Source organism: Phascolarctos cinereus, unplaced genomic scaffold (genome assembly GCF_003287225.1).
Source record: "Phascolarctos cinereus isolate Bilbo 61053 unplaced genomic scaffold, phaCin_HiC Scaffold_2;HRSCAF=192, whole genome shotgun sequence".
Lineage (NCBI taxonomy): Eukaryota > Metazoa > Chordata > Mammalia > Diprotodontia > Phascolarctidae > Phascolarctos > Phascolarctos cinereus.
In genome coordinates this window covers 217,638,098-217,661,091 of record NW_027555625.1, presented here as the reverse complement: position 1 = coordinate 217,661,091, position 22,994 = coordinate 217,638,098, and the positions used below count along the sequence as shown (strand labels likewise).

Genomic DNA, 22,994 nt, shown 5'->3' with positions numbered 1-22,994 from the left:
GAGCGTTGGACCTAGAATCAGACACTTACTATCTGTGCGACCCTGGGGAAATCACTTTCTGCCTCTTTCTGCCTCAGTTGACTCCTCCTACCCTCCTAACATTTCTCTGTAATAGAAATTATTGAATTATGAAATGGTTGGTTGGATCATTTTGGGTTGCTAGAATAGCCATTCTAGATGGCAGATTTGGCAGGCTGACTGGGTGAACTTAAAAATGATGGCTTTGGAGGTCATGTGCAGACAATAAAACAATCTCTTGTTGAGCAAAATCTTGGAGCATTTTCTCCAGAAGGTGTCAATGGCACCTTATACCTGCCACTCATGTTTCGTGTGCAGCAGGAGAAAAAAAAATGTCTAGTTTGGTGTTCATGAGCTCCCATGGGTTGGATTCAAATTCTAGGGACTAGAGAAAAATATGGCCATGGCCTGATTGAGCTGTCACTCAGTTGATGACTCAGAAAAAAATAGCTAATTGTCAACAAGATTACCTCAAGGACAGCAAACCAGTAAAAGGACAATGAGGTATATAGAAAGAGTACTGGACTTGGAGCCAGGGAACCTAGGATTTGGCTGAGACGTTTGCTGTCATTGGGTTTTACTCCCCTCCATGTGGCATGGCAGCTAGATGGAGCTCTAGAATCAGAGTTCAAGCCCAGTCTCAGATATTTACCGCATGACTCTGGATGGTAAGTCATGGAATCCCTATCTGCCTCAGTTTCCTCATTTATAAAATGTAGATAATAATAGCTTCAAATTTACAGGGTTGTTGTGAGAATAAAATAGATATTTGTAAAGTACTTTACAAAACTTAAAACGCTACACAAATGCTATTATTGCTACGGTTATTCTCCAGTAACAGTGGTTTTCTTGCTATTCCTCACACAAGACACTGCATGTCATCATCCTGTGCCTTTTCACTGGATATCACTCATGCTTGGAATGCTCTCCTTCCTTATCTCCACCTCCAAGCTTCCCTGACTTCCTTCAAGACTCAGCTCAAATCTTACCTTGCAGGAGTTCTATCCTAATCCTTAGCTGTGTCCTCTAAAATTATCTCCTATTTACATAGTATATATTATTTTCTACATACAGGCTTGTTGTTCAGCCATTTTAGTCATGTCCAACTCTTTGAGACCCCATTTGGGGTTTTCTTGGCAAAGATACTGGAATGGTTTGCCATTTGCTTCTGCAGCTCTTTTCACAGATGAGGAAACTGAGGAAAGCAGGGTTAAGGGACTTGCCCAGGGTCACAGAGCTAGTGAGTGTCTGAGGCTGGATTTGAACTCCTGAAGGTAAGTCTTCCTGATTCCAAGCCCAGTGCTCTATCCACTGAGCCACCAGCTGCCCCTATATATTGTACCCAGTTGTTTGTATGTTGCTGCCTCCATGAGAATACAAGCTCCTTAAGGGCAGGGACCAAGCTGTGAATTAGCTGTCTTCTTGATACTCATACCTTCTCAGCAACTTCATCTTCCTGATTTGAATTCCAGTCTGACTAGCTTGTTCCTGACTTTGAGCCTTTGTATATGCCATGTTTTTGCCATTTTTTTTAAATTTTGTATTCCTACTGCTTAGGACAATGCCTGGCACATACTAACTGATTAACAAATGCTATTTGACTGACTGAGTGACTGACTAGGCCACAATTTCTTTCTCCTATGGTTAGACTAGATGAACTTGAAGATCCCTTCTGTTTTTAGATCTGTGATTCTATAACTAACAATGTATTCATTTAATAGACATTTATTAAGCACCAATATATGGCCTATATGTAAGGCAATATACTGTGTGTTGGACACACACCTCAGTGTTTTCAAGGAGTTGCCATTCTCCAATAGTATACAAAAACACACAATAGCAAATGCCAAATACATTGAGTTGGAAGAAAGGATTATCAACTGGGGTGACCAGATACATGAGAGGGGGCCCCTTAACTTGACATGAATGATCTTAAACCACTGAGATCCTTTCCAGCTCTAGATCTAAGATTGTAATATTCTGTGAAATGAAGGTGTCTAAGAGGTAAGGGCAGCTGGGTGGCTCAGTGGACAGAGTGCTGAACCTGGAGTCAGGAAGACTCAGCTTCCTGAGTTCAAATACGGCCTTGGGACGCTTCCTAGCTGTGTGAACCCGAGCAAGTCACTTCACCCTGTTTGCCTCGTTTCCTCATTTGTAAAATGAGCTGGAGAAGGAAATGGCGAACCACTCTATCATCTTTGCCAGGAAAATCCCCAATGCAGAATCAGACACAACTGAAAACAATGGCACAAGTGAAAGAGCAGGAGGTGAACAGGAAGAGCATTTCAGGTATGGGGAAAGGAAGATGAGGTGGGCAGAGCTCATGCGAAGGCACAGAGGGCAGGGACAGGACGGTGGGATGGGACCATCACGTAGTCTCTCTTGGTTGGAAGGTAGAGTGCATGAAGGGAAGTAAACAGGCTGGAAGACGTTCTTTTACCTTTACTGTCTTAAGCTGAGACATCCTGAGGAGAGCAAGCTGCTCCACAGAGCCAAAGAAAGCAGATTATTTTCCCCTCTGCATTGCCTATAGCTTTTTGCTTTAAGAAGGCTGGGTAGGTGGTTTGTCTGAGGAGGTGAAGCTTCTGGAGAGTTTCTACAGAAAATCTCCTCATGTTCTTCTCCAGTCACTTTATCAATCCTCCCTGGAGTCTTCAATCTTCCCCAAGAACCAGTGGCTGGCTTGGTGTGCCTTGTATCTTTGCGTACACTATGAATTCCTACAGGATAGTGACCGACAGCTCCAGTTCTGTCCATACTTTCCCAGAATAGAGATGGACACAAAGGGGGGTGTCCAACAAGGCATCTTGTGATACAGTGGAGACAGCACCTGATGTGGCATCAAAGGACCTGGTGTTGAATGCCTGTGTGACTTTGGGAGAGTCACGACCCTGGGGGCTTTAATTTCCTCATCTGGAAAAGGAGGGAATTGAACGAGATAACCTTTGAGGTCCCTTCCAGTTCTAGATCAGTGATCCTAATGATGTTTACCAATAATATTGATGCGTGGGGGATAGGGAGGAGACAAACAAGCCTTTTTAAAGTACCTACTAGGTGAAAGGCACTTTGCTAAGTGTTTTACAAGTATTCTCTCATTTGATACACTGGGAGGTAGGTGCTATGATGGTCTCCATTTTACAGTTGAGAAATCAGAGGAAGATAGAGGTTGAGTGACTTGCCCAGGATCACACAGCTAGTAAGTGTCTGAGGCTGGATTTGAACCCAGGTCTTCCTGACTTGAGGTCACTTTGCTGCCTAAAAACTATAGTGTAGATGATTCATCCATCTCACTTCACACTCATTGCCTCATTACACAAGACTATGGAATCTTTGATTTAGCAGGTCAAATGAGATGATATTTTGTAAACCTCAAAGAACCCTAAAAATGTCAGCTGTCATTACTAAGTTGCACTTCTAGAAAATGGAAGTCGGCTCTAGAAACTTTGGGGAATAGGGAGTTTAGGGCGCTTAAGGGATGTAGCCTCTATGCTATTGACAGATGTTGACCTTCTGCCACAAGCTGTCTTAACTGCTACTGCTCAGGAGGCTTCTCCTCACCCTTCCTACCCACACTCTACTTCAAGAATGACCAACGGGTGGGGCGTATGGATTCACCAATCAGACACCAGAAGGAACACTCCCCATTTAGGCTTTGCCTTCTCTCCTAAGCAGACAGGGCACTGAGCGCCTGACTTCCTGTGTGGATTTTGCAAAGCTTTCGAAATTTTAAATCCCTTGTTTGATTTGGCTCTTAACTAAGGCTCTGGACCATGAGAGACCTCATTTCTCTTCTAAAAGCAAGGGGCACTGCCAAAGTTTTTCAGCACCGTAAAGCGCCTAGAAGCAGCCTGGATAATGAGAGACAAAGAGGCTTGCACTGAGTCGTGGAATGAATGCAAGGCAGGGAGACGGGGCTGAACATGTCATGGGTCTTGCCTTAGTTCCCTTGCTCCATTATAGCGAATAAAGGGGTAATGCTATTCCCCCAGCTTCTCTATTCTCTTAGAAAATGGTGAGTATTTTAAAGCAGTGTAGGCGCAGCATTAGGAAAGAGTCTCACAGGACAGGATGTATGGTGCCTGCTCTAGAAATGCTCAGCAATGTTTTGCCTTTGGCAAGGTCATTTCCCTTCTTGGAGTTCACATTCTCTGTTTAGACATACTTAGAAGTTGCCTCTTCCCTTGCCTAATGAAGGTTAACCGAGACATATTAATCACTCAATCAACAAGATTTATTGAGTACCCGGAGGATGTGCCCTGGGAGGAGGGTGTGACTATGAAGAGTGAGTACAGTAACTGACAGGCTGTCCAGGTGCTAAAGACTCATTTATAACCCTGGACGGGAGGAATGCTTTCTAGAACTCCCTTCTTCTGTCTAAAAAATTTAAGGTTGAGGAGGGGGGGGTCTAAACTTCAGAGTGAGAGTAATAACATGCTGTAGAAAGAAGTGTGGGCCCAGGGCTCAAGTCCAACCTGTTAGTACAAGTCACTGCACCACTATGGGCCTCACTTTCCTTAACTGTTAAATGAAAGAATGTGACTAGGTGACCGAGAAAGTTCCTCCACGGTGCTAAATCTATAATGCCATGAAATGGGTGGTTTCCCTACCACCAAAACTTTGGTGAGACTCTTTCAATATAATTCAATATTCATTTATTAAGTGCTTACCCTATGCCAGATGCTGTACCATATGCTGGGGAAATTGACAAAAACAATATTCCTTCCCTCAAGGGGCTTACATTCTACTAGGGGGAAATAACAGGCACACAGATAAGTAAATATAAAATATCTGTAAGGTAAATGCAACATCATTTGGTAAGGTTGGAAGGGAGAAGTAACAATTGGAGGAATCAGAAAAGGCCTAATGTGGGAGGTGGCATTTGATCAGAACCCTGAATGGAGCTAAGGCTTGCAGGGAGTGGGAGGGAGGATCAAGCACAGTTCCAGGCACATAAGACAGCCTGTGCAGTCTCAGAGGCAGAAGACAGACTGTCGTGTATGGGGAACAATAAGCAGTCAGTTTGGCTGGAACATAGTGCTCATGATGGGCAATAATATGACATGAATCTGGAAAAATAAATTGGTACAGGGTTCCAACTGCCATATTTTAGTGGCACACTGGCTCTGGAGAGATAGAGACCCAACAGGACCTGAAAAAAAGTAACTCCAAACCCTGTTACATGGATAATACCATTCCCAACTTGCCTGTGCCATGTCCTCTGAAAGCCAACTCTGCCAAACATCCTAAATATATGGCATCACATGACAGCCCCCAATAGCAATCAGAGAATGTGGACCTAGTTGATGTCAAAGGCTCCTGGGTAGACTAGGATGAGACCCTGGCCCCAGAGAAGCAAGCCTGCCATGACTGGAGTCAACCTTTAACACTGAAAGTTCCACTTTGGCAAGGGGCTAACCAACCAAGTAGTCTTGGGACTTTTAGGATAAAAACTCTCTGTATCCCAGCAAGCTTTGTCAGCACAGGTGCTCTAGTTCCTATGACTGACTTGGCCTGAGCCCACTTTAACCAATCCATCTATAGTCTCTCTTCCTGCATTGCTGACTTTCTGGTCCTTGCCAACTTTGGATTTTCTCAATTCTTACGTATTTAACTTCCCTCATCACCAGCTCCAAATGATTCCTTTGAAACTTGACAGTGTAGTCTCTTAAAAGCTGCTTTTTGCCTATATATTGATACCTCCTGCTACCGTAACAGCCCTGGGCTATTTGACAATGAATATCGTTTCTTCCCTCTCTCCCAAATCAAGTCAGTCTTGCCTTTGAGGAAGGGACCCCTGGTTCCCCAGCAGGGTTCCAAATGGAACCAAGCTGTGACAACTTCATCTTAGCCATGAGCAGATGTCAGGCTTTTTTCCTTTAAACAAACAAAAAAAAAAAAAGGAGAAAAGAAAAGAGAAGTTAATAGAGGGGAAACCCAAGGCAGGAAGTAAAAGTGGATGTGATAAAATATTAATGTGAGGTGCTAAGTATTTCCAAAGGTATAAGGGAAAACAGTTGAGAATTCTCTTGGGAAGGATGGTGGTGCCTACTTAAAATGAGGTGTAACCAGCTCTGTGTGTGTGTGTGTGTGTGTGTGTGTGTGTGTGTGTGTGTTTGTGTAAACACAAGAGTTAATTGATGCCAAAGAGATCTTAGGACAAGCTTATGCATAGCAAAGGGGTGAACAATCCATTAGGGAAGCCTTAAGAACAAGGATAGAGAGGAAGAAATCATGAATAATCAAGCTAGTAAGATCCGGCTGGAGGTGGAGAGTGGGAAGGAACAGTACATATTAGATGAAGATAGTCTTAGTTAGGAAGCTAAGGAAATGGAATCTGAGGTTCTTAGGTTTCAAGAGGGCCTGGCTGACAATGGAGAATAAAATTTCTGCTTAGAAGATAATTTTTTTTTATTTCAAACTAAATAAAATAAATTTGAAAAATAAAAGATGTTTTTTTTACCTTCAGGGATTTGGAAGGTTAGAAGGGGGAGCTAGACTTAGACCGTGGGATGTAGGGGGATCTACTCAGAGTAGAGAAGCTTGGAACTAAGGTCTTGAGGACATGAGACATTAAAAGGGATGGTATCAGACAACAGGGGACATGGGAAGGACTCATTCAGAACCTTAAATCGAGTAAACAACTAGCACTTTGTCTCATCTGTAAATAATGTGTACTCTGAAACTCCTTCATGTAAGAGTTAAAGATGACTTGTGTACTTAAACTAACCACATGTATTATATCATGGTGCAATCTATATTGGGGGTAGGAGAAAGTATACCAGGAAGGAGAGGAAAGCTAGAACCCTGGGCTGAATTTAATAAGATTTAATTGAATAGGAATAAATGCAAAATTTTACACTTAGGTTCAAAAAATCAACATCATAAGTACAAGATAGGGAATATGTGGCTAAAATGCAGTTCATCCAGAAAAATCTGGGAGTGCACTAAAAGGACTGGAAGAATTCCTTGAAGGATCAAGCTGTATCAACTGATGCGGTATAATTTTTTTTAATCCATACAGCAAATAAAAGAAAAATAGCAGGAGGAAAAGTTATATTTCAAATTAAATTTTATCTTTTTGCACTCCTCTGAATTCAAAGTGCACTTGTACAAATAGGAGAAATTATAGTAAAGTTACCCAAATAATCTTGCACCCGATTCTTCTAGTGTTAATGGGTTACAAGCTCAACATGAGTCAAAGGCAAAAGATGGCAGTGAGAAAAAAACAACAGAACTGGGATAGTAAGCTGCATTGAGATACAGTATCCCCCCCCCCCAAAAAAAAAAGGGAGATGATGATTCTACTTTACTTTGCCCTGGTTAGAACACATTTGGAGTACTGTATTTAGTCAAGGTTACATTGTAAAAAGGACCTTGTAAGATGGAAAATAGAGGAGGGAAAGGAATAAACATTTATATAGCACCTATAGTGCCAAGTACTGTGCTAAGTTCTTTTACAAATATCTCATTTGATCTTCACAACACCCTGTGAGGTAAGTGTTATCATTACCCCCTTTTTAAAGTTGAGGAAACTGAGACAAATAGAGGTTAAGTGACTTGCCTAGGGTCACACAGTGAGTAAGTATCTGAGGCTGGATTTGAACTTAGGTCTTCATTACTCCAGGTTCCAGTGCTCTATCCACTGCCCCACCAACTGCCTCACTATTGTAGGAAGGACTTTGATAAACTGGAGGATGTTCAGAAGAAGGCTAGAAAGTTGCTGAAGGACTTTGAGATCATAGTGGAGCTCTGAAAGTGATAGCCAGATTGCCATTTGTCCAGTATGTTATAGAAGGAGATTCTTAGGTGGTTATGGATTGGACTTGAGGGGCTTCTGAGGTCCCTTCCATTTCTGAGATGGTATAAAAGGTCATGAAGCTGGGGGCAGGTCTGATTTTTGTTTTGTTTTGATGGTGGTGATAATGGGAAATTCTTGTTCCTTTTACCCCACGAATGGTGGGGGGGGGGAAGCTAACCAGTGCAAAGAGTGGTGAGAACCTAGCTTTGGGAGCCTTCTGTTCAAGGGTTGCTATTGAAGAATTCTCCATTTCATCAAACAAATCAGAGAAGTGTGATAGTATAACACAGACTATATAACAGTGTGACAATATAGCACTGACTGAGAAAGCAAGTGAACACTCAGCACTTTCTCTTCCAGTAGAGTAGTTTGGTATCGAAATTTGATCTATCATTATCATTATTATTGTTATTGTCATTATTATTATTATTATTCCAGCAGAATAGTGAAGCTCAGCAGCTAGCTTATAGATGAAAAATGCCATTTCTTAAATGCATCTTTATAGCCGTATTTATGTGATACTGATAATTACGAAATTCACCAGGAAGTCTTTTTTTTCAGGCAGAGGGACTACAGTGCAAGCTGTCCCACTGCCAATCAGCCAACAATCTGGGACATCTTGGAGAAAAGAAAGCAACAAATAAAGAAAATAAAGGGAAAGGAAAAAATAGTAAGGAAGGAAGAAAGAATGCCAAGCCTTCAGCTGTCAAGTCTCTAAGGTCAAAACTGGCAGAGACCGATGGTTCTTTCATTTATATTCCTTGACGTCAAGCGAAGGCATTTGTGAGTAAAAGTTGTAGCTGCCAGGAAAGGAATTGTCTTTTGTGTTTAGTAACAACCTTCACAGTTCAGGTGCAGCCTGACAGACACTTCCTGACCATAGGTGGGATTGTCCATTGACTCTCTGGATTGGAAAGAAAGGCCAACAATCCTCAAGTCATGCATCTATAGCACACCTTCTAGCAAGTGCTTTCCTCACAACAAAGTTGTGATTCCCTATTTTGTGGATGGGGGAACTGGGGTGCAAAAAGGTGCAGTGACTTTCCCAATGAAACACAGCTATGATCTATTATAGCCAGGACACAAGCCTCAAGATTCTTAATTTGAAGTCCAGTATTCTTTCGCTCTAGCCTTCTGGGATTGAATGCTAAGTTAATATGTCCTTATTAAATCTGAATCTTTAAACCTCAAAGCCTGGCCTTGGGGATAGTGTCATGTCTTGGGATTGCATTTGGATGATCATGTCTCAAATATTTCCAGCAAAGGGAAGCAATGTGGTAGAGAGGAAAAGATCACGGGAATGGGAGCAGGCATACAAAGAGGGCAGTGCAGGGTAGTAGATAGTAGGCTACCCTGAGAGTTATGAAGACCTGTCTTCCAATCCCACCTTTGACACTTTTGTCATACTGGGTTAGCTAATAAATCTCTCTGAGCTTCAGTTTTTTGAGGTGGAAATGGAGATATTAGCATTTCAAAAGAGCTAATTTATACAATGTGTTTTGTAGCACATTGCAAGCAGCTAAGGATTCTAGTAGATACAATATTGAACCTGGAATCAGGAAGGCCTGAATTCAAATCCAGCTTCAGACATTTAATTAGCTGACCCTGGGTTTGTCATTTAAACTGTCTGCTTCAGTTTCCTTATTTGTAAAATAGGGATAATAACAACACCTACCTCCCAGGTAAGTGTTATTCAATAAATAAATAAATTCATATGGCCAGTGCTTTGTAAGCCCTAAAGTGCTCACACTTACTGGTTGCTGTTGTTGTTATTATTACTATTTTTATTAACATCCAACTGCTACATAAATGTCAGCTATTATTATTAATAACATTTAAATGCTACGCAAATGTCAGCTTTTATTATTATTAACACTGAAGTGCTTTATAAATGTCAGATTAGTCTTAGCTCTGCTGCTAACTAGCTGTGTGACTTTGGGCAGGTTGCTTAAACCTTCTGAGCTTTAGCTTCCTCAACCAAAAAAAAAAGGAGATTGGATTAGATGATCTCTAAGGTTGCATCTGATCCAACATTCTATGACTAGGTAATGGAGGTTAGGGAATATCTCATTATTAAAAAATCACCATCATAACCCTCTTTATAGTAGAAATCATACTCAACACGAAAGCTTTTATTATATAGTTGTTAGTTCAAAATAACTCAGGGAAAGAAAAGAAAAAATAGTTGTTCCTGTGAATGACTTTGAAAGTCAGGAAAAACCCACCTTGCAGTTAAATCATGGTGACGCCGGCATTCACGTGTGTCAGTTTTAATAAACGATCCCCTTCATTATCATGATTTCTATTTGGTATACAAGTGAGTGCAATGGAGGACTCTGGCCAAGAATGCCAAATGGCAGGGGTAACTGATTTTCTCATGCTGGCCAGGATTGCTATCTAACTGCAGGATTATTGACATTAAACTTCAATATACCCTGAGGGAAAAAAATCAAATAGCATTTCAGTGATTCCTTTTCTAAATAGGCCCTAATCTCAGAGAGACATTTCTATTCATTCCAACTCTGACACTTTGGAAATTTGGGCAGGTTATTTCACCTTCACGGACCTCAGTTTCCCCCACCTATAAATTAAGGGAGTTGAAATAGACAGCCGCAAAGGTTCTTTCTAGCTGGAACTCAGATGATCCTATTCACACAATTCAGATGAATTTGGGTATCATGGCCCATTCACATCTATTCATCCTGGAAATTAGGGTTCTCTAAACTTATGGACAGACTCCTTCTTCGAGTTTGTGTAGGCAGGAAGAATATTTGCAACTCCTTTCTTAAACTCTGCTCCTTTCTGGAGGTTAGAGCTACTCTAATCCTGAGGTCTGAACAAAAAGTAACAACTGACATTTATCTAAGCTTTATGCTTTTTGCTTGGTAGTGATGATCAGTGGAACTCCCTAATCTGCTGGTCTAAGGTACCTTTTATAGAGCTTGCCATGAGTTTGTGGTCTTTTTTTTGTGGGGCACATGCTCTGGCTCCATGCTGAAAGGATATGAGCTTTGTTGAGATGGTACAGAATCTTCCATTTGGCCGTTGTTGATTGAGGTTGTTTGATTATCTCAAGAAGGTACAAGTCCTTTAACAAGGAGATTCTGCCAAATGGGAGAAGAGTGCCTGCCAAGGTCAATCCAGCAGAACAAGGGCTCCCCTGATTATCTTCATCACTCATATACACTTTCTTGCTTGAGCTATACTCTGAATTATTAGTGTCCCTGTTTTACAGATGAAGAATACAAGGTTCAGAAAAGTGTAGACTTGCCCATGATCACACAGCTAGCAAGTGTCAAAGGTAGAATTTCAATTCAGGTCTATCTTATTCCAAGTTCATTACTCTATTCTCTGTGAAATGCTTCCTCCACAAAGACCTGGAAATATAGCCCTGAAAAGGTTTTCAGGTAGATATGGAACCAGAGATAAGTGTGACTAAAAAGTGTTCTCGTAGGTGAGGCAGCCAAAATTTCCATTTTAGAAACTGATGATACTGAGAGTAAAGGATCAGTGATGAATCCAAGATCGCACAGAAAATCAGGGATAGAAGCAAGCTCCATAACCAATGTCCCTGACTCTTATTATGTCAACACTGATTTGAATTCCACCCGCCGCCCCCCATTCCCATTCAGTGCCTTCTACTCCCTTACACCTTCCCAGATTCCTCTTCACCAGTGGGTTTTCTCCCTTACCTAATCTTCAAGTCCTTTGCCCCATTTAGGGTCCTAGAGCCAGAGGGAGAGGAAATCTCCTAGGTCATCTAGTCCAACTCCTCATTTTGCAGATAAAGAAACTGAGGACCAGGGAAGTAAGATGACTTGCCCAAGGTCACCCAGGTGTTAAACATCAGAGGCAAAATTTGAACTCAGGTCCCTTGACTTCAGTCAATTTTTTTCCCTCTCACTGTTCCAGGTATTCAACATGTTCTAATTTGTATTGCACTTATTTGTGTCCTTTCTTAACCCCCTACCAGACTTGAATGTACGAACTATTTCTTAGTCATATTTGTATCTTTCCCCATTGAAATCTCCAGTTAGGGCTTCCTTCACTCCCACAAGGGCTTCACGTATATTTTATATTGTATTTGGCTCCAACATAGTGACTTTGTTTTGCTCCTCTTTGAGAACAAAGGACAGCAACCAACCAACCATATTGTTTGTATACAGATATTATATTTATATTATATATTGCATTTATATATTAGCATTAATTTTATTTACATTTATATTAAATAGATACTTATTTCATATATTGCATCTATAATGTATATATTATGTATAGCATTATCTTGTATAATGTGGATATTATAGGTTTTATATGTAACATATACATTATCCTGTCCAATGTATACGTTATAGATATGTGTTCTCTTGTATAATGTATCCATTCTCTTGTACAATGTATAATATATAATGTATCCATGTATACTCAATATATTGGGTATAATGTATCCATCATATCTTGGATGTAATGTATGCATCATATATAGGATATAATGTATAGATTATCTTGTATAATGCATGCATTTATACGCACACACACAATTTTACATTACCTATGTTCCCAATAGAATGTCAGATCCTTGAGGGCAGGGAATATTCAATTTTTGTTTTCTTTGCACTTCCAGTGCCTAGCACAATCCTTGCCACCTAATAGGCATTTGATAAATGCTTATGGAATTGAGTTTACTAATAGCAATTTATTAAGTGCCTATGGATTATTATTTATTGTATTAGGTGGCTTTGGCTACTCCACTACTAGGAATGGTCTCAATATAAAAACATTCTTTTCTATGATCATTGTTGCAAAATGAGGCAGAAAGTCATGTCAGTGTCTGGTGCTATTCTGTTTTATTGCACTGGAGCAGTTCATTTGTAGGTTTGAATCCCAAATCTATTTAGGATTATTGGATTATTGTATATCATATATTATATTTTCCCATCTCTTCTCAGGACTGTGAAGCTCAAAATATCTCTGGGCACTTCTACCCAGGTGTGGGACAAAGTAGACCTTCCCAATCATGACTTCAGAAGACTGAGCATGAAGCACATCTTCCACCCCTTGGCAGAGGGAGGAAGGGCCAGTGAGATAGAACCAGACTTGCATTCTCAAATATGAGCAACATATTGCTTTGTTTTGCCTGACTATATATTTCTGTTATAAGGGAACTCTTCCAGTAGGATGCAAGATAGGGAGGGAAAGTAAGATAATAGAGTAATAAACATAAAAAAGAAAACAAGTTATGCCATTTTAGTCACCAAATTAATTTAACTGCAATGGTTACTAAACAAGCTTAGGTGGTTGCATTGATGTTCAACATTAAGTTTTCATTATAACATTTAATTTTTTTTTAAAAGAGAGCATTGGCTTTATCCTTGCTCGATGTGAGGAGTGAATGAGATCTCTTTTGCCCCTTTGAAGTAATAATAACTCATAGAACCTTTCAAAGGTTTGCAGAGTACTTTCTTCATGGTAACCCTATTGGTTAGTACAAATAGTATTATTTCCATCTACCATCTGCAGAAAATGAGGCTCTGAGAGGGTAACAGGCAGCTGAGTGGGAAGAGATTGACGTGACTTCTCATGCTGGTTGCCTGAGTTTTGCTAAGATGAAAGGTTACCATGCCTTATGATCTGCCCTACCACTGCATTCTAAGGTTCTCCTACCTTAGGGTCATACCTGCCTCATTGCCCTCCAGACCACCAAGCACTGTTTCACGTGATATACCCTAAGGATCCTTGCGCCTTGTCATCTACCATAGGAGGGAACTTTAGGACTTTTGGGTTTTCCAACTGGCCTGTAACTGACCAGTCTTTTATGCGATATCTCCCTCAATTAGCATGTGAGCTCTGTGAGAGCAAGAACTTTCTCCCTTTTGAAAAATCTATATCCCTAATATTAATTGTTCATTGGTAGGCTGAGCCAATATAATAAAATGACAATTCTATCTAAATTAACTTACTAAGTGCCATACTAATCAAACTACAAAAAATTATTTTATAGTGCTAGAAAAAATGATAACAAAATTCACCTGGAAGAAAAAAAGGTCAAGAATATCAAGGAAATCAATGAAAAAAAAATGTGAAGGAAGGTGGCAAAGCAATACTAGACCTCAAACTGTAATATAAAGTGGAAATCATCAGAATAATCTGTTACTGGCTAAGAAACAGAGTGGTGGATCAGTGGAATAGAGTATTTTGAGGCTTTATTTGAACTCTTGACTCTAGGCCCAGTAGTCTATCCATTATACCACCTAGATCCTCTAGCATTTAAAAAATGCTTTTATATTGATTGATTGATTCGGTCAACCATTCATTCATGTAAACCCTTGCACACTACTGATACTGACTTGCATGCAAGGGGTGGCATAATACACATTTTCTAAGACATACAAGACCAGGAAAGGAGATAGTTTGATCATATAGTGAAAACACAGGGTTAACAAAGGGACAACCCAAATGCTACACTGACCTCCAGGAAATATTAAAGCCCAGAAAAGGGCTTCTACTGTCTTCCTGGTAGATGCTTTATGAAAAGTTTATAAGAAATTATAAGCAAGAATTAGGAGGAACTGATAAATAGAAGTATGTATAGAATGGTTTTACACATAAATACATATTTGCGTCTCACAGTAGCCATCTCTAGGGTAGAAGGGGTGGGGGAGGGAAGAAAAAAATTAAAAATAAAGTTACATGATAACGTTATTATATATTTAAAAGGAATAGCAAGTTGTACATAATAGATTTGCAGTTTCATGCACAATCATCTTTTTTTCCTATTCTACTATGTTATGGAGATGCTAAGTTCAGAATAAAATATATTAAAAAAAGAATTTCATAAAATAGCACTCTAGAATCAGAGAATTGGTGAGTTGGAAGGATCCTATACGGCTATCTATTCCAACCAATACACAAAGGGACTCTCCACTATAGCACATTTGGTAGGTAGTCATCCAGTCTCTACTTGGAGACCTCCAAAGATGGGGGGTACATTAGTAAAAGAATGCAATATAATGTAAACTCCTTGGTGGCAGGATCTGTTTCATCTTGGTTTTTCATCTCCAGCACCTAGGACAATGTCTGACATGTAGTAGATGCTGAATAATAGCTTGATGATTTGCAATGAGTAGGGTGAAAAGGGAATGAGGATGGTTGCAACCTGCATTGGAGGAGAGACTACCCATTCTGATGAACTCAAGTATCCATTGATCTATCAAAGTATTTATAATCCATGAAGCCTTTTCTTTTCTTTTTTTCTTTTTTTTTTTTTTTTAGTATCAGCAGTTCAAATGATTGGTAACATCTAATCCCCTAGGGGCTGATTCTCACATCTACCCACTGTGGTATGTTGGTCATGCTTAATAAAATCTGGAATACTGGACAGCTTTGATGCATCAAGAGCAAAGTGTGTGGTGGAAGACTGGGCCCAAGAAAACTTCTCCAGAGCTCTTAAGGCTTGAAGCATAAATGACAAGTTGGGGGTCAGTGAATTACAAGGGGTTTGTTTTGCCCACACTTTGGTGCTTGGTTTTACACTCCCTGGCTCCTATAGTCATTCTAGCCAGATGAATGGATGACTAGGTCTGGCATTTCATCTCCTCTGTCCCTCCAAGGCTACCATTAAAACCAAATGACTTTGGCAGAGGAGATCAATTGTGCTTTGAAATCCACTGGGTCTCATGCAGGCTCTTCTATCTTCCTAGAATCAGGAAGGGAGGCAGCTGCAGTGATTCCCTTTACTGTCTTTCCTCTGTTGTTAGCAGTTGCTTCTAAGAAGGATGCTGTGACTGACATCACATACCAACCCGCATCGTTTACCAGCGGCTCACGACTCCCCGGTTTCCTGGGGACCATGTAGTTCCTGCATTACCATCCCTCAGCCCACTCCTCTGAGTCAAGCTTTCCACAGCAGGCTTTATTACACCTTCCCCCACCTTATTACTTCAAACACATACTGTTGTTTTCCAAAAAGCAATCCCTAATCACTCTGTTATGAGAGGAAGCCAGCAAGATTTGTAATAATCACTGTCATCATTACTCAGCTGTTACTATGCCCTTTGATGCACCAAGAAGAATAGAACTTCAGTCACTAGGCCATAGATTAAAGTCTGGAAAGTATTTGAGATCTCACCCTGGCCTATTTTTAAAGGGTTAGCCTCCTGAAGATATAACATACCCAAGGCAGCAAGGTTGAGTGGAAAGAGCTCTGATTTGGTGTCAGAGGACCTCATTTCAAAATCATACTCCTTTGCTACTATATGGTCATAGAGATGGAAGGGAACCCTTCCCAGGGCTCCAGAAGGGCCTCAATTAGTCTATATACCATGTATCTTTAGCTTCTAAATACTAAGATTTCTAACATTAAAATAAGAATGTTTTTTGAATGTGCTTTTGAAGACTATAAACTGCTGAATATCTCGGGATCCTAAGCTTAAGCCAGTTTGATCTGAGGAGTAGGATTATGATAAGGTAGCAAACACACAACATGGGCAAGCCAATGGAAACATATCCTGTGGAGATAGCTCATGGAAACAGTCAACGACTGCTGAATTTTTCAAGTAAGAGACCTGTTACGCAAATGCCTTTGTTTGCTCTGCAAGATTTCTGCCCTTTCAGATTTTCCAAGAGGCACTCAGGGACAATTCTCTCAAACAAACTGCAATGGACTATTGATTACCCCGTCAGCTTGCCACCTTCCTGTCTCACCATATATTGATCTGTGCCCGAGGTGGGCATGACAGTCCTGTCAGCCCACAAAACTAACCTTTTAATTTGGCTTTTTGAAGCAGCTTTTAGTTTTCACTAAACTAAGAGGGAAAGCTCTGAGGAGAGATTTTTCTGTCCCTGAGATGAGGAGAGGGTAGAAGCCTGGTAGAAGCAGGCCCCAGGCCCAGGTGACCTTATAACACCAACAAAAACTGTCTTTAGCACCATGTCTTCAGCAGGAAGAGATTGTTCTGCCTAGGGTTGCTGTGGCAGCGTTGACAGTTAATGTTGAAAGAAAATTATGGCATAGAGAAAAAAGTAATGGACTGGGAAATCAGGAAAGACCCAAGTTCAAATCCTGCCTCAGACATTAGCTAGGTGATCCCAAACAACTCACTTAAGTTCACTAAGCCTTAGTAATAAGGAGCAGTAATAAAACCTATAGAATCTACCTCAATATTGTTGATAATAATAATGATAACACATTTGTAGAGTCCTTCAAGGTTTGCAAAGCACTTCACAGATTTGATCTTCACAACAACTCTGTGTGATAGGTGCTATTATGGTCCCTATTTTATAGCTGAGGAAATTGAGACAGAAAGCGTTTCAGTGACTTGCCCAGGGTCACACAGCTAGAAAGTATCTGAGGTGTTATGTTCTATCCACTACTTTCTGTGAGAAACAAATGAGATCATGAATGGATAGCACTCTAATGGAAACCTTAATGTTCTAGATGTGTCACTTATCATTATCAGTTGTTATACGTGTTGTACATTTGTTCAGCAGCTTTTTACAGGGATTTATTGATGTGCTGGCGCTAGAGATAAAAAGACTAAAAAATGATAAAGTCTGCATTCCCGAGAAGCTTGTAACCTACTGGACTACCTAATAGCTGATGATAATGGCTGGAATTCATATAGCATTATTTTAGAGAGACAGCATGGAATAGTAGATTCAGGCCTGGCTTTGGATTCAACTGTTACTATGCCCTTTGATGCACCAAGAACAGACTTTAAGTTCTGTTCTTTCTGTTTCTGAACCCAGAAAGACATGGGTTCAAGATGTGATTCTGACATATGTGTATGTGACTTTGGACAACCTCTCTGGCCTTCAGTTCTTCATTATGAGGGGGCTGGGCCAGATGTTTTTTTAAAAATCTCTCCATTTCTAAATCCAGGATCCTATAAACGGGCTGTCTGACCCTGGGCCAAGCATTTATAGCCTGTCAGTGTCCCAGGAGATTCTCAAAGACTAAAAGTTTAAAATGAGCCACTGATCTGCATCAGTGGAAAGAAATTCTGTACTGGAAGTGCCTCTTCCAATGAAGTCAGAGGTCTGGACCAAAACAAGAAAGAAGAGTCTGACACGATTTCCCCATTAAGATTAACCCATGGGTCTTTGACTTCACCAGAGCATTCAAAGAAGCCCGCGGTATTTCAACAAGACTCTTTTGGTATGAGAAACTGAACAAACTAAATTCGTTGCACTTGTTTGCAAGACTCTTTGAGCCTTTGATTTTCCCTCTACTCTGGTCCTTATATTATTTCTTATAGATTTTTTAACCAATGAATTCTTCTATATTCTGGTCTATAACTGGTCCAGAATTTAGCTGAAGTCTTACACATAACCAAGGCATTTTCTGGAGCTTTAGAGGTCTAACACATGGGCTGTCAACCCAGAGAATATAGATGTCACTAGCCAATGTGTGTTGACGTCCTCATTGGCACCTTTCTCTTGTCCCCAGATGTCTCCCAGCTTCACTGTCGTTCACCTTTGCAGCCTGCCCATAAGTTGTCCTGAGTCCATAAGCCCTATCTCCCCCATCATGCTAACACACTCTGCATGTACCAATACCAAACTTTCAAAGGCTCATTGGGAGAGAAGGACACTGGTTAGCCATGAAAAGAAGGGTGAGAATATATAGCTTAAGACTCAATAAAAGTCCTTCAGACTTGAATCACGTTCCAAAGCCTTTGGTTATCTCATCTGCCCTACTCTTGCAGATACAATCACTTGCAAAGTGGACTCCATATAGGAAGCAGCAGCTGTGCTGGAAGGAGACACAAACCCATGTGATTGCTCGGGTGAAACCATAGGCCAATGAAAGCTGAGGCATGTTTGGCTTTCCCTGCTAGAGAAGAAGCTCTTGGCTGTAAAATGATTTCTAGTCACCTGGAAAAGTCTCTCTGGCTACAGCATTGAGAAGTGCATGTAGATATACGAGAAAAAGGACCACCATAATTTCATTTATGCTAGAAGGCAGTCTGCAAACCCAGCTAAGCCTTCAAAGTTCAAAGGGGCTGTGAGGCCCACGAAATTACTAAAAGGGGTGAGTTATACTTCTTTCAGAGCTGACAAATCATATTTTCTCTTTGTATCACGTCAGAGGGGAATGGAGGTTGCCCAAGAAGTCAACTTTTAGACATCTCTGTCTCCTTATGAGTACTACTCAAACAGTAGAAGGTCCCTTGCCCAATTCAATTCAACTCAAGAAGCATTTATTAAGCACTTACTATCTGCAACGTACTGTGCTTTCAGAAGCAAAGCTAAAAATTTTGACTACCCTAGTAGAAACTGCTGCAGTCTCCCTGGCCCTACTTCAGAGCAGCCACATGTCTTCCAAAGTCATCAGACCATAGGAGTAGAAATGAGTGTAGATGCATCCATTTTTACAATCAGAGTCTCTCATTTAGCTAAGCCTGCTAGCATGACACCTGGTGAAATAAGTTATATAGTGAGAGCAGTAAGAGGGGTTAATGCAACTATCCTGCTTGTTCCTATGTGCTGGCTAATTAAGTAGAGGAAATTTGCTATATATCTCTTTCAGGTCCCATCCCAGAATGAGACAAGTTATATTTGACCCTCAGGCTGCATATTGGCTCTGTCCTAATTGCAAAATGAAACAGATTTCTTGCACTCTTAAAATGTAGGGTCAATTATCTGGCTGTTATATATACCCATGGAAAAGATAAAGCAACTGGGAGGAGCAGTTGCCTTTGTTCTGACTCAGGCTTGCCTTCCATTGCTCTTTGCTCTTTACCCATACATACCAGAGCCTTGTGAGCAGTTAATATGTAAGCAAATTTAGAGAGCTTACCTGAAATGGGTCTTGCACATAACTGGAGTGTTTTCAGGAGCCTTAGAAGTCTCAGATAATGATCTATAAAAATATCTGCTGACCTAACTGGAGAGGAAAGTTAAAGGACCACCAGTGTGCCTTCCAGGTTAGTTTCTCACCCCTGAACCTCGTGGGAGCTTCCTGGATATTCATCATATCTATGTTCAGATGTTTCTCAGTTCTCTCCTCCTGCTGAGGCTTTCCTTGTGAAAGTCCAGATTCCACCAGCATAAGTCGCTCTAATTTCTGTTTCAAACATTCTGGTCATCTCTTTCCTTCCTGGCTCCATCTGGATTTGGGTCAATAAGTATCTTAAACACCCAATTATTAATAGCCCACTCTAACAGTTAGTTCTTGGGCCTTGGAAAGGCAGTCAGCCAAGGAGGTTAAAAGGACACCCCTCCTTAGCCTCGCTCAAAGCTGTAGTGACCCCCAAAGGCAGTATCAATGGTAATGGTCCAATCTGGACCCTCTCCATTAAAAGATCATTGTATATTTGATATAAACTTAAGTGTCCTGGAAAACTCATGCCAAAAGCTAGTTTTAAAAAGTTTGAATGAAAGGACAGACTTACCCATGTGTCTCTGGATTTGGAACCAGAAGGATCTCTCTCCTAGCTTCATTGTGTGGTAGGAGTTGGGCCATGTATCTCCCCGAAGTTTGGAGGTCCCTGTATACAGACACTTGCATGGTGCAGTGTTCACTGTTGCTCCTCATCCAAGGGCTCAGAATAGTATGTTTGGTGTTTTCAGATGTATTGAGGAGAAGGAAAGAACCTAGGGAGAAAAATAAGGGTTGAGTTCTAGGTCGTGTGCAGAATATAGATCTAATAGGAGCTAAGTACTTGGTATAGTTCTGGAATCTGAGGACTCAGGATTCAGCTCTGCTAAGTCAAGTAAAAACCAACATTTATTAAAGCACCTACTATGTGTCAGGCATTGTGCCAAGTTCTGGGGATATAAAGAAAGGCAAAAGACAGTCCTTGCTCTTAAGGAAGTCACAGTCTCACTGAGAAGATAACATGTAAGCAACTATGTACAAACAAGATAAATACAGGATTAATTGGATACAATCACAGAAAGAGGAAACAAACGTTAAGAAGGATCCTTTGCCATTTGGAGGCAGTGTCATGCAGAGGAAAGAACTCTGGTCTTAGTGTCAGAAGATCTGGATTCCAATCCTAAGTCTGCAACTCTCTGACCTTAGGAAATTCATTTAATCACTTTGGGCCTCAATTTCCTATTCTATAAACCAAAGGGATTTGACTAGATTGTTTTTCATGCTTTTTACAGATCTAAGTCCACAATTTAGTTGTTCAATAAGCACTTGTTCATTAATACTTATTATGTACCAAGTCCTCTATGCACTGGCACCAGAGAGATAGTCCTTGACTTTAAGGGGCAAGATAAGAAAATTCATGAAGCTTTCCCTATTATTTCATAGTCTCCTCTCCCTTCTCTCACCTTTTCAGTCTTCCTCCACCTTCTTTCACCTCCCCACATACTCTTTAATCCAACAATACTAACCTCTTTGCTGTTTCCTGAACAAATTCTGGGCATTGAACAAGCTCCATCTTCCAGTTCTGGGCATTTACGCCTAGAGAAGCTTTTTTTCCTTCTCTCTCCCTTCTAATTCCCTTGCCTTCCTTCAGGTCCCAACTAAAATCCCACATTTTACAGGATCCCATTTTGCAGATCCCCCTTAACCCTCCATTGGTTGTCACCCACCTATCTTGTATCTATCTTCTTTTTATGTAATTGTCTTCATGCTGCCTCCCCTATTGGATGGTAAACTCCTTGAAGACAGGGGCTTTTGACTTTCTTTGTATCCTCAGTACTTAGAACAATGCTTGCTAATAGTAGGCACTTAAAGGATGTTTACTGACTGAATAACAATCTCTTGGGGAAAGTACAGTTAAATAAATACTAAATAAAAATCAATAAATAGGAGAGGGGGGAGAGAGGGGGAGACAGAGAAAGAGGGAGAAGGAGGAAGAGAGGGAGGGAGGAAGGGGGGGAGAGGGAGGGAGGGAGGGAGGGAGAGAGAGGGAGAGAGAGAGGAGAGAGAGAGAGAGAGAGAGAGAGAGAGAGAGAGAGAGAGAGAGAGAGAGAAAAGCCACCAGAGTGGAGGACAGAATCATCATGTAGGAGGTGGCATTTGAGCTACACCTTGAAGGACAATGGGGATTCTAAGAGGCAGAGGTGAGTAAAGAGTGTATTCCAGAAATGGGATACAGTCAGAACAAAGGCATGGAGATTGGAGATGATATACGTGAGAAATAGCAAGTGGGTCAGTACTCTGATTGGAAGGTAGAGTGTGAGAACAAATGTTCAGTAAGTCTGGTTATAGTCCTATAACTTCTTTGGCCATCAGTTAATTGAACTGGCACTAAGGTAAGGCACTGAGAAGATTAGACTTCTTAGGGAGAAACTGGTTTTAGAATTACAAATGGTTAAAAGATGGAAATAAGCAGTTTTCAAAAGAAGAATTGAAAACTATCATGAAATAAGTGAAAAAAAATATGCTCCAAATCACTAATTAGAGATATGCAGATTAAACCAACCCCAGAGATTCTCCTCATTTCTTCAGAATATTGGGAACTATTAAAAAATGGAAATGGTCAATGTTGGAGGGGCTGTAGAAAGACAGCCAAAATAATGGAGCCGTCACACCATCACATAAAACAATTTGGAATTGCAAGCGAATAAAAAAGCATTTATGAAGCACTTACTATGTGCCAAGCACAGTTCCAAACATTGGAGATATGATTATTTTAGATAGGCCTTGCTTTCAAGGATTCTTGAATGGGAAGACAACACACACAGAAGAGAGGTGACAGGGGAAGGGAGTTTTGTTCTCGGGAGCTAGAAAGGAGATGGGGAGTAGGTCAGAAACTGACCCATGGCAGGGATTATGCTTCTCACTAAAGTGTTTCTACCTTTTGACCTAGCAGTTTCACTATTGAATATGTGCTCCAAGGAAGTCAAAGAGAGAAGGAAAGTCCCGTAATTAATCAATTGGTCTATCAACAAGTTTTTATTAAGTGCCTACTAGACAGTGGGGATATAAGTACAAAGAAAGAAACAATCTGTATTTACAAAAGAGTTTACATTCTAATAGGAGGAAGGAGCAACAAGCATGCACACACACACACACACACACACACACTAACTGTATATGTGCGTGTGTGTATAAAACAAAGATAATATGTGTATGCATGCACATGTGTATGTCATTGTTCAGTTGTTCAGTCACATCTGACCCTGTGAACCTGAGGACCACACTGTCCAGGGGGTTTTCTTGCCAAGCATATTGGAGTGATTTGCATTTCCTTTTCCAATTGATTAAGGCAAA

At 40.6% G+C, this 22,994-nt stretch overlaps 1 protein-coding gene across 1 annotated transcript in view; it reads right to left on the bottom strand.

The window, feature by feature from the left end:
* The window catches only part of ALK (ALK receptor tyrosine kinase), a 1,019,362-nt gene that overhangs the window by 498,428 nt on the left and 497,940 nt on the right, over window positions 1–22,994 (bottom strand). Inside the window, 1 exon segment of the mRNA XM_020983767.2 lies at window positions 20,215–20,416. Within this exon segment, the coding sequence (XP_020839426.1) occupies window positions 20,215–20,416 (202 nt within the window).